This window comes from Notechis scutatus, chromosome 14 (genome assembly GCF_049901735.1).
Source record: "Notechis scutatus isolate UNSWTSFEM ecotype Mainland chromosome 14, rNotScu1.2, whole genome shotgun sequence".
Lineage (NCBI taxonomy): Eukaryota > Metazoa > Chordata > Lepidosauria > Squamata > Elapidae > Notechis > Notechis scutatus.
The window spans coordinates 1300469-1313096 of NC_142022.1; the positions used below are offsets into that span (position 1 = coordinate 1300469).

At 40.3% G+C, this 12628-nt stretch overlaps 1 protein-coding gene across 5 annotated transcripts in view; it reads right to left on the reverse strand.

The window, feature by feature from the left end:
* The window catches only part of RASGRP2 (RAS guanyl releasing protein 2), a 50146-nt gene that overhangs the window by 9317 nt on the left and 28201 nt on the right, over positions 1-12628 (reverse strand). For all 5 annotated transcript variants that reach the window (XM_087943694.1, XM_026686031.2, XM_087943695.1 and 2 more), the window contains 4 exons: positions 11618-11899; positions 10917-10994; positions 7816-7938; positions 6894-7009 (listed from right to left, as the gene is read on the reverse strand). In XM_087943694.1, coding sequence (XP_087799820.1) covers positions 6894-7009; positions 7816-7938; positions 10917-10994; positions 11618-11899 — 599 coding nt within the window. The remainder of the gene's footprint in view (positions 1-6893; positions 7010-7815; positions 7939-10916; positions 10995-11617; positions 11900-12628) is intronic.

Genomic DNA, 12628 nt, shown 5'->3' on the forward strand with positions numbered 1-12628 from the left:
CCTCTGGATCATTTTATCTCCGGCCAGGCATGCCTCTTTCCTGCCACCGATCACTTTATCCCATCACTGCAACATCCTGTTCACGTAGACATGACAATCCTGTGTGAGGTTTTGTTTTGGCTCTTTTCCTGTTTTTATCTTTTTGGGTAGCTTGCAGGCAGTACTTTTTTTTAAGCATTTTTTCTTGCAGAAACTGCAGGGCAAACAAAGGCGTGCCTTCCGACAAATATTTTTAGTAGATGAAAGGAAGGTCAGGCAGAGGAACTAAAGAAGAAGAAAAACACCCTCGGTGCCCTTCCCTTTTTGTCTGTTGAAGAATCCTATAGAGCTCTAAAGTCTGCACAACTTTTGGAAAGCCTAAGAAGTCCTGGGATGGAGGCTTTTCTGAAAGAGGCCTGCAGCCCACTGGATTTTGCATTAAAAAAAAAAAAAAAGATTTCCCCCCACATACATTTGTATTAAGCTAATGTTAAGCTTGGAAGAAATGATGATGCAGTAAGAGCCGGCATTGTTTAAAGCAAATGTATGGGAAATAAATTATTATTATTTTTTCATGCAAAATCCAGTGGGCTGCAGAGCCCTTTTAGAAACGTCTTCATTTCAGGGCTAACATCTATGCTGGAGAACAGAAAACTGTCATCATATTCCTTTGGATAACAGAGTCCATGTTCAGCAGCAGTATATCTTAGGAAAATCCTATAATAAATATCAGGGCATGATATTTTCTCTTTTTACAAGGTACCAGTTGAGAAAAAGGAGGGTCCCGAACCCCAGTAACCATACAGGCAGTGAACAGATGTTGTCAAAAGCCCCACCTATTCCCCCCCCCTTTTCCCACACCCTTCTGAGATGAGGTCGGGGTGGGGTGGGGGGGAAACGTTCCTCCCAGAAACCACAAAGACCAACTGAGAGAATGACAGGGTGCGGTAGCCCAGTCAGAGCTGAAGAGCACCAAATAAGGAACGGTGCGGCTGTTTGAGAAGCAAAACTCGCCTTGCAGAAGTTTCCCTCTCCCAGCTGAGATCCGAATTCAAAGGCAGAGACGGCTCAGCGCCTGGGTTTGCTCCCAAGAGATGGAGAACATTGCCAGGACATATTTTGGCTCCGGCATCCAGGCCTTTAAACGGGACACAACCTTCATCCCTGCCCTTTTTCTCCCTCCCTCTCTCAAACACGCAGCAAATCTCTGGGACATGTCGTTTGCAGGCGCAGAAGAAGAAACAGTTGCAGCTAAAAGAACTTTAAAGTGCTCCTAGTTTGATGCCAAAGGTGCTAATGCAATAAATCAAATTAGAAGCATTAAAAAACTTCTGAAATTCACCTTTTTTGGAATTAAACTAGGAGCATCTTAAAATGTCTTAAATGCACCCTTTTTTGGAATCAAACTTGGAGCATTTTAAAACTCTTAAATTGACTTTTTTTGAGTCAAACTAGGAGCATTTTAAAATACAAGTAATCCTTGACTTACAATAGTTCTTTTAGTGACCATTCAAAGTTACAATGGCACTGAAAAAAGTGAGTTATTTTTCACAGGCACAAACCTTTTGCAGCAGCCCTATGGTCATGTGATCAAAGTTCATATGCTTGGCAAATGGTTCATATTTATTTATTTATTTATTTTTGTCAATTGCTTATAAGATAATAGGTATAAGTAAAAACATAGTTATGAATACATGGATACATATAAGAAAAATAAAAAATAAAAGAAACAATAGGACAGGGACGGTAGGCACGTTGGTGTGCTTATGCACGCCCCCTACAGATCTCTTAGGAAAGGGGTGAGGTCAATAGTAGACAGTCTAAGGTTAAAGTTTTTGGGGGTTGGGGAAGAAACCACAGAGTCAGGTAGAATATTCCAGACATTGACCACTCTGTTGCTGAAGTCGTATTTCATGCAACCAAGTTTGGTGCGATTAACCTTGAGTTTGTATCTATTGTTTGCTCTTATGTTGTTATGGTTGAAGCTGAAGTATTCATTGACAGGTAGGACATTGCAATGTATGATTTTATATACTATACTTAGATTGGAACAAAGGTGGCATAGTTCTAGGTTTTCTAGGTCTAGAATTTCAAGTCTGGTGGCATAAGGTATTCTACAACGAGTAGAGGACTGGAGAACTCTTCTTGTGAAATATTTCTGGACTTTCTCAACTGTGTTAATATCAGATACGTAATGTGGGTTCCAGACTGAGGAGCTGTATTCGAGTATTGGTCTAGCAAATGTTTTGTATGCTCTAGTTATTAGTGTAATATTACCAGATAAAAAGCTACGTAAGATTAGGTTAACAACTCTTAACACCTTTTTGACTATGTAGTTATAGTGGGTTCTAGCACTTAGGTCATTGGAGATGGGTACTCTAAGATCCTTGACAGAGTTTGGAACAACAAGGTCTTGACTATTCAGCCTGTATTTTATTTTCTGATTTTTTTTGCCAATATGTAGGACAGAGCATTTATTTGTTGAGATTTGAAGTTGCCGTTTGTTTGACCTTTCTGATACATAGTCAAGGTCTTTTTGAAGGGTAGCAGTATTGTCTGTGGTGTTGAACAGCTTTACATCATCAGCGAAGAGAACGCAGTTGCTCTTGATATGATCACAGAGGTAATTTATGTAGAGTATGAAAAGAGTTGGTCCTAGAACACTGCCTTGGGGGACACCACTGTTGACAGGTACAGAATTTGATAGGATGCTCCCAATTTTGACCATTTGTTGTCTGTTTGACAGGAATGCTTCTATCCAGTTATGTAGGTGTCCAGAGATACTGTAAGATTTTAGTGTTAGGAGTAGTTTGTCGTGTACCACTGAATCAAAGGCTTTACAGAAGTCTATGAAGATTGCGTCTATTGCTTTGCCCTGATCAAGTTGTATAGTCCATATGTTTTTGCAGTGTAAGAGTTGCAGATTACAGGATAGTTTTTTTCTGAAACCAAATTGTTTGTTAGAGAGTAGGTTGTTTGTCTCTAAGTGGAGGATAATGGATTGGTTAATAATTGATTCCATGACTTTACAGGTGACACAGCATAAAGAGATTGGTCTGTAATTTTCAACTAGGCTGGGGTCTCCCTTTTTGAAGATGGGGATGACTGTGGCTTGTGACCATAGTTTTGGCAAGGAGCTGGTCCTGAAAGATTTTTCAAAGATTATGCTTAGAGGTTTGGCTATGGCAGTGGATAGCTTTTTTAAGAAGTAGGCACATATTCTGTCCGGTCCAATAGATAGAGATGGTTTTAGATTGCATAGTGCTTTTTCAACATTGTCTTCTGTAAAATCGATATGTATTAGATCATTGTTGTTATCTGTGGTACGGCTAGGAAATACTGGGCATGATCCATTGCTGTTTACAAATACTGAGCCAAAGAATGTGTTAAAGATGTTGGCTTTAATGGTGTCGTCGTTGCAGTCTTTACCATTAGGTCCTTTCAGGGGTGGGATGGACCTTGAGTCTTTTAGTTTGTTGTTTACAAAATTGTAGAAAGCGCGGGTGAAATTGGTGCGTAGAAGGTTTTCTTCTTGTTTTATGTGATAATTGGTGCATTCAGTTTTTATCTGGTGGCATAAATTTTTGTATCGGCTTCAAATTTTTGAAGTTGGCAACGTGACCAGATTTGTTTTTCCGCCAAAATGATTTCGTTTTGGATTGAAGCTTCCTTATTGTTATGGGTAATTTGTTTTTTCTGGTTTTTGGAGTTGTTAATGGTGCATATAGTTTGATGACTCTTTTGACTTCAAGTAAAAATATGTTGTAATAGTCTTCTACAGTATTGCATCCAGTGAATAGAAATTGCCAATCAAGGGATGAGAAATCGTTGTTTATAAGATCATAGTTGCCTTTTTTGAAGTTATAATTGGGGATTCCATCATTGTGATGATTTTTGTGTGGGCGTATGTTGAGAGAAAAATCTATCATGTTGTGGTCACTGTTGGAAAAGGGTTCTTTAATTTGTATTCCATCAATTGAATTCAAACTATTGCAGAAGATGAGATCGAGGCAGTTGTTAAGACTAGTGTTGTTGGTTACTAGTTGTTCTAGTCCCAGATTTGTTACTGCATTGCAGATGGTTGCATGTGTGGGTTCAGTTGTACATTCGTTAAGGGTCCAGTTAATATGAGGTAAATTGAAGTCACCAAGAAAGATAAAAGTGTGTGGGCAGGATGCTGCCCATATCAGTAGTGTATTTAGCTTATTCGCATGTTTGATGTCATAATCAGGCTCTGTAACATAGTAAGAACTGAAATGTGATATTTAAGGACAGTTCACAGACGATGGTCTCAGGAAGAACAAGCTCTTGGGTAACTTGGATGTTTTTTAGATGTAGGGACTTTTTATAGAAGATAGCAACACCACCTCCTCTACGGATTTCACGATCTAATCGGTAAACATGATAGTCTATTACTGTGGTAATGGAGTCAGGGAGAGATGTGTTGAGCCATGTTTCACAGACAAATATAATGTTGAATTTAGCCATATTTAGTAAGAGGAGAAATTCAAGTATTTTATTTACAAGGCTTCTTGCATTGAGTAGCTTGCATTTAAGGCCAGTTGTGGTCGGAATAGAGGTAGTTAGGGGTGTGCGTGCCTAGTTTTAAGTGATGTTGGATTGGATGGGGTGGGGTTGGATGTGGAGTTGTGGGTTGTGTGACTTTCTTTTGATGCAATCAGCTCGGTAGTGAATGTATAGATCCTTTTCTCCATTGTCTAGACGGTTTTTGAGTTCTTCGCGGAATTCACGGGAGCAAATTCTTTGCAGTATGGATAAGTCTGGTTTTGAGCGAAGTTTTTTGTGGTTGGGATTGGTTTTTGCAATGGTGTTTATTGTATGAATGAATATGCGTTTGCTGGACTCATTTTTGCACACAATTCTACAAACTCTTGGGGCCATAGAGCTGTCACTGAATTTGTACCCAGGGCCATCTCTGGTTATTTCAATGATATCTTCAGGAGAGATGTTTGTTGTATTAGAGTTGCTTATGATATTGCGAACTTTGGTGACGGTTGTACTGTCCAGGGGGTCATGTGATCCCCTTTTACAACCTTCTGATGATCAAAGTCAATGAGGAAGCCAGATTCACTTAACAACCGGGTTACTGACTTATCAACTGCAGTGATTCACTTAACGACTGTGGCAAGAAAGGTCATGAAAAGGGGCAAAACTCACTTGATAAATTCTCACTCAACAACATACATTTTAGGTTCAATTGTCATCGTAAGTCGAGGACTATCTGTTTCCTAAATGCACCTTTCTTTGGAACCAAACTTGGAGCATTTTAAAACCTCCTAAGTTCATCTTTCTTTCGGAAAAAAACTTGGGAGTACTTTAATCTCTTAAATTCACCTTTTTTAGAATCAAACTTGGAACATTTTAAAACCTCTATTTCTGCCTCCCATCCCCTATCTAATCATTATCACAGCTAATATAATGGCAGAGTTTTGTGGACAAATGTGCCCTTTATCAATTGCAATCAGTGATAAATCTCAGTTGTCCACTTGGCGCATCTGATAAAATGAACATGGGCTGGTAGGGTTAGATATAGGTTAAATACTATAATTACTATTAAAAATTGTATTTTTATTCAAGCGAGAATGTTTCCCATATCTGCAACACATTATACAGCATGGCCAAAATAAATGCTTTGAAAGGGACCTAAACGTTTATACTTAAATACAGCAAACTAGTTGAGGAACAAAAAAGGAAGAAGTTAGAAACCATTTTTTTTTAAAAAAATTCTTTTTGTTGTTTATTCTTTTTTTTTTCTTTAACATGGAAAACTGTAATAGATAATACAGTGGAGATCCTGATATTAAGTATTAAGCTTAAGACAGAAACCTTTACAGTATTGTACCATAAATAATATAATTTGCAGTTGTTTATTAATGCCAACTTTAGCTTTGGATGTAAAATTTAAATAATATTCTTATCAACACGGACTCTTTAGAAAGCAGAGAATAGAGTAGAGAAGAATAGAATAGAATAGAATAGAATAGAATAGAATAGAATAGAATAGCATTTTTGTTATGGCCACAGACCAATTACATTAATATTATTATAAAGAATATATTATATTCTTCTTTATCTTTAAAGAAAGATTATGTTATCTAATCAATGTCTTAGTCATATCTAATGAACACTGTATAAATACCACTGCACTCAAATAATATAATGTACCACCTACAGGTTCTCCTTGACTTACAACCAGAATTGGGACCAGAGTTTCCATTAAGTGAGTTGTACCCAGTTTTGTCAATCTTTTTTGCCATAGTTGTTAAGTGAACCAATACAGTTGTAAATCAGGTGGTCCTTAAGGGAATCTGGCCTTCCCTTTTGATTTTGCTTATCGGAAGCTGGCTGGGAAGGATGCAAATGGTGATCACATGACTCCAGGCTGCTATAACCATTGTAAAAGTAGGTAGTCCTTGACTTACAACTGTTTTGTGTTTAGTGACTGTTTGGAGTGACAATGGCAGTGAAAAAGGTGACATGGCCCTTTTTCACATTAATTATCATTGCAGCATTCCCATAATCACATGATTAAATTTCAGACACTTGGCAACTGACTCATATATGACAGTTGCAATATCCCGGGGTCATGTGATCACTTTTTGCAATCTTCTAACAAGTAAAGTCAATGGAGAAGCCAGATTAATTTAATAACCATGTTATTAACTTAATAATTACAGTGATTCATGTAACAACTGTGGCTAGAAAGGGGGAAATGGGGCAAAACTCACTTAATATTCTATGTTCTAGAAAAGAGATCTCAAATTGGGAGCTTTAAGACTTGTGTCTAAGTCACTAAAATCACTAGGAGTTTGCTGGAATTAAATCACATCGAAATAATATAATATACAAGGAAAGGGATTAAATGTGGAGACTGTGGGACTTTTAGCACTTACTGATTCTCATCCAGGTCTCCAAATTTGCAGAGATATGGAAAATTATTCCGGATGATTTGGAATTCTTCTTGGGAAATATTCCCATCTCCATCGACATCAAAGTTCCGGAAAACAGACTAAAAGAAAAGAATGTTTTGGGATGATGCCGGAAATCTATAGCTCAGGGTCTCCAAACGTGGCAATTTTAAGTCTAGAGAAAAGAAGGACTAGGAGTGAGATGATAGCAGTATTCTATTATTTGAGGGGTTGCCCCAAAGAAGAAGAGGGGGTCAATTTATTTTCCAAAGCACCAGGACAGGCAGGACAAGAAACAATGGATGGAAACTAATCAAGGAGAGAAGCAGCCTGGAATTAAGGAGAAACTTTCTAACAGTGAGGTTAATTAACCAGTGGAACTGCTTGCCTCCAGAAGTTATGTGTGCTCCATTACTGGAGGTTTTTAAGAAGAGACTGGGCATCCACTTGTCTGAAATGGTATAGGGTATCCTGCCTGAGCAGGGGGTTGGACTAGAAGACCTCCAAGGTCCCTTCCAACCCTGTTATTCTGTTATCTGTTAAGAAATGAACTATCATAGCACCCACTGTAGTGGTTTTCGAACAAAAACTTAAGGATCACAGGTTTTTTTGACTTTTCTCTGCTTCTCTATGGCTGAATATTCAAAATTGGAGTGGTCCTATCTCTGGAATTTTGGGACTCAGCATCTTCATATATGGAAGGTATCCTGCTGTGGAAGGCTGAGCTGTGCAGAACTATTTAAAATAGAATTATCCAACAGACAATTATTCTGCAAAACTGACTCATATTTTCCAAGAATCTTACCGATGGGCTGGGAAGATCTCAAATGAATTATGCATGAAATACATCTGCCAATACCACCTCACACAACAACCACTCCGTATTCCAGGTATCCTGGTTTCCTACCTCCACCATCTTCTCGATGTGTTTGCGCACAACCGCTTGGTCTGGCTTCGGTTTCGGCACTGAGGCCCATTCCTCGATCATAACAGGCTGAGGCGGTGGGTTAGAGAATGTGGGGCTGGAAGGCTGGAAGAAGAAGAAGAGGAAGAAAATGGCCATCAAAATTAGAAAAGCACTGAAAACAAGTGACTTATGAGTTATGATTGTTTTTCATACGTTATTCTGACCCAAACCCTTTTCCAATAAAACAAACACGAACCAAAGAGAACTGAAACCTTTTAATGATTCTTACGAATCCCTGGTTAAAAGGCTGCTGCAAACTAATTAACTTTGATAAGCACGAGCCTCGCCAAAACTGTGCAAGACTGCCAAGAGTAACCGATAAGGTTACCTAGAGATATTTTACAACACAAGAGTCTTCAAAAACCAACTTCAGATACTGCAATGTCCACGAGGCTGAGATTCAAAATGTCTTTTCTTCCTGCAAAGAACATCCGATTCACAGATGGCTTTTATCTTCTTGAAGGAGGGGCCATTGCATCCTTACTCCCGAGTCGCCCGTGCTGCTGCAGCTGCTCTTTCCTGCAAGCAGCCCTGAGCTCATGCGCACTGGGCACAGGCTCCTCGGGAACCTCCTCATCGCTGCTGCCAGCCCCCACAATCTCTGAAAGCAGCAGTCCACTCCCTAATGGTCCTGGCCCCTCATCTGAATCCTCGCTCTCCTCAGCCATCCGTACCTGCTGCCAGTTAACCACAACATACTTCTAACAGTTGCAGCATCCCCATGGTCATGTGGTCAAAGTTTGGATGCTTGGTAACTGGTTCATATCTATGACAGTCGCAGTGTTCCGGGATCACGTGATCCCCTTTTGCGACCTTCTGACAAGCAAAGCCCATGGGGAATCCAACAATGCAAATTCATTTAACAACTGCAGTGATTCTCTTAACAACTGTGGCAAGAAAGGTTGTAAAATGGTTGAAAACTCACTTAACAACTGTCCCCCTTAGCACCCAAAATTTGGGGCTCAGTTATGATCATAAGTCAAGGACTATCTGTATCCACATTTGGGGATTTGAGATGCAGGTAATCCTTGACTTACAACAGTTTGTTTAGTGACGCTTCAAAGTTACAACCGCACTGAAAAAAGTGACTTATGACTGTTTTTCACACTTATAACTGTTGCAGCATAAGCATCCCCATGGTTACGTGATCAATTGAGACATTTGACAACTGAATAGAAGAGAAGAGAAGAGAAGAGAAGAGAAGAGAAGAGAATAGGAGAATAGGAGAATAGGAGAATAGAATAGTGTGAAGGCAGGACAAGAAGTAATGGGTGAAAACGAATCAAGGAGAGAAGCAACCTAGAATTAATGAGAAACTTCCTAATAGGACAATCAACCAGTGGAACTGCTTGCCACCAGAAGTTGTGGCTGCTCCATCACTGGAGGCTTTTAAAAAGAGACTGGACAGACACCTGTCTGAAATTATGTATGCTTGAGCAGGGGGTTGGACTAGAAGATCTCCAGGCTCCCTTCCAACTCTATTCTGATTGATTGAAATAGAATAGGATAGAATAGGATAGAATAGGATAGAATAGGATAGAATATAGAATATAGAATAAGGAATAGAATAGTATAGAGAATAGTATAGAATATAGTATAGTATAGTATAGTATAGTATAGTTTAGTAGAGTAGAGTAGAGTAGAGTAGAGAAGAGAAGAGAATTCTTTTATTGGCCAAGTGTGATTGGACACACCAGGAATTTGTCTTGGTGCATCTGCTCTCAGTGTACATAAAAGAAAAGAGACATTTGTCCAGAGTCAAGAATCATCAGGTACAACACTTAATAATAGTCATAGGATACAATAAGCAATCGAATCATACAAGGAAACAGTATGATTTGATGGCTTATTGTACCCTATGACTATTATTAAGTGTTGTACCTGATAGGAAACAGTCAATATAGATCATAAGGATATAAGCGACAAAGTTACAGTCATACAGTCACAAGTGGGAAGGGATGGGTGATAAGGAGTGATGAGATGATTAACAGTAATAGTAGTGCACACTTTGTAAATAGTTGGACAGTGTTGAGGGAATTATTGACTCATATTTATGACAGTTGGCGACCTTCCAACAAACAAAGTCAATGGGGTAGCCATTCACTTAACAATTGTGTTACTGACTTAACAACTGCAGTGACTCACTTCACAACTGTGACAAGAAATGTGGTAAAATGGGACAAAACCCACTTAACCAATGTCTCGCTTAGCAAAGGAAATTTTGAGCTCAACTGTGGTCATAAGCCGAGGACTACCTGCATTTGATTATTTTATGGGATCAAAATGCAGGAAGTACACCACCGACTTTCTCCTCATATAGGGAGTCTTTGGCCTACAACCATTCATTTAGTGACTGTTTGGAGTTAAAACAGCACCAAAAAGTGACTTGACCAGTCCTTGCACTTACAACCATCGCATTGTGATCCAAATTTATGCCTTTGGCAAGCAGCATGCAATTTAGAAGGGGTGCAGCGTCCAAAGGTCACTTGATCGTCTTTTGCAACCATCCCAAGGGGCTTCCAAAAAGCAAAATCAATGGGGGAAGCTGGATTTGCTTAACAACAATGTGGTCCTGATCCCCTTCATGGGCTGCAGCTGGGAGGACTGTTTAAAAGGAGTAACTGTGCATGGCAAAGTTGCTGGAAGCAAAGTGTGCATTCTTGTCGGAGCTTATCTGTGTTTTGGCTTCCTCCCAACTGTGGTTGCTGCAGTTATCTGGCAGAAGTCTGCAATTAATCATCCTTGCTTGAGGTAGTAATTCCTTCAGTGTGGTTTGTGTTGGGTTTTTTTTATTTCGAATTAACTTTACTTTGGGTGCGGACTGCATTTACTCCTTTCGTAAACTGTTTTCTTTAAGAGTTTGATATCCAGCCGAGGACAATTGGACATTGGGGCCAAGTTGGAGGCATTAAAGGGACCTTCTTCTATTTTTGTGACTTGATTATTTTTGTGTCATGTCCCGGGGGGTCATCACAACACCCTTCCCCAACCAGGTGTGACCTGAAGGCCCTCATCCTGCTTTGCAAGACATCTGCACGTACCGTAGACTTGTTTCGGGGTTCACGTTGCAAAGAGAGTTGATAAATCTCCTCTTCTGTTTGGTATTGATCCAGGGAGACCTACAGGAAACATAAATCAATTGATCAATCAAATCCTCATTATGGTCATAAACCAGCATAGAAACACACCAAAGTCAGAATAAGGAGCAATCAGTGGATCCTTTCCTACTCCCTTCTTCTCTCCAAAAGTGAGTATTTTTCAATATATTTAAAAGTAGTCTTCGACTTACGACCACAACTGAACCCATAATTTCCATGGCTAAATGAGTTTTGCCCCATTTTACGACCTTTCTTGACAAGTTGTTAAGTGAATCACTGCAGTTGTTAAATTAATACAATGCAGCTGTATTTCTCTTGTCACAGGCGTTAAGTGAATCCCTGTCATTAGTAAGTTAGCAACACGGTCATTAAGTGAATCTGAGTTTGCTTGCCAGAAGGTCACAAAAGGGGACCATTGCAACCGCCATAAATATGAGTCAGTTGCCAAGCATCTGAATTTTGATTAGGTGACTATGGGGAGGCTGCAACGGTTATTAAGTGCGAGAAACGGTCATAAGTCACTTTTTTCAGTGCCATTGTAGCTTTAAATGGTCACTAAGTGAACCGTTGTAAGTCGAGGACTACCCGTACGAAAAGAATATCTACTGCGGAGCTCCAGGGGGGTTCTGGCTGGAGGATCTTACCATGAGCAGGTTGAGAAGGTCGGGGTTCGCCTCGAAGGGCGGGCGGATGTTTTGAACCATGGCCAAGTCGCTGAGGATGCTAAACAGCTGCTGCATCTTATTGCCGTTCAGGCGGGAGTGCGTCCGGTCCAGCCAGTCGGGAAGGGCCACGTGGACAGCCACCAGGTCCTTGAGGTGGACACCCAAGATGGGGAACTTGAACCCCACACACTCCGCAAAACACCGCCGGTAGCGGCTGTAATTCCCTGCCGAAGACAGCAACTCCAGCAGCGACTCCCAGACCTGCAACGGAGCAAGGGGGAAGTTGGTCTCTGCTAATGAAGCATTGAGGACTAGTCACTTAATTCTGTTGGTGGGAGAACGGCTGGGGAAAAACATGGCCTTGGATTGGGAACGCTGGTGAAGGATCAAGGCATAAAACACCATAGCAGGCCCCTTTTATTTTTATTTATTAATTTTCATCCCACCCTTGTTATATTAATTATAATAACTAGAAATCCCACAAATAGAATCAAGTGACTAGTCCTCATGGGCAACGCCCTCCTTAAAGCTCATGAATGAATTACTCTCCCAACAGAGAGGATAAAACAAGTTGCCGTCATCTTTACAAACAGGTGCTTCTCTTCTTCCTTGCTAATTCTTTCAAAGCAATGGCAGATAGTCCTCTGTCTTTGTATATCGGTTTCTAAGTTGCTTTTTTAACTGGATTGCTGTTTAATGGTTGGGAGTCGCCCAGAGTCACTGTTCTGTAAGGAGCTCCCCACCCAAATGATCCAATAATTCCTCTTGGCTGGCATTCATTGCTGTATCAGAGCCGACTTGGAAGGGACCCTTGAGGTCATTTAGTCCAACCCTCGGACACTCTGGCAAGTAGCCCGCGCACTTCCTCTGAAATGCCTCCAGGCCCTCCTTAAATCATAGGCTCCACTATTTTGGTTGTGAGGAATATTTTCCCAAAATATTTTCCTCTGTGCGGTATGCAGAGCAAGGAAAGGTTCTCCGTGTCTCACC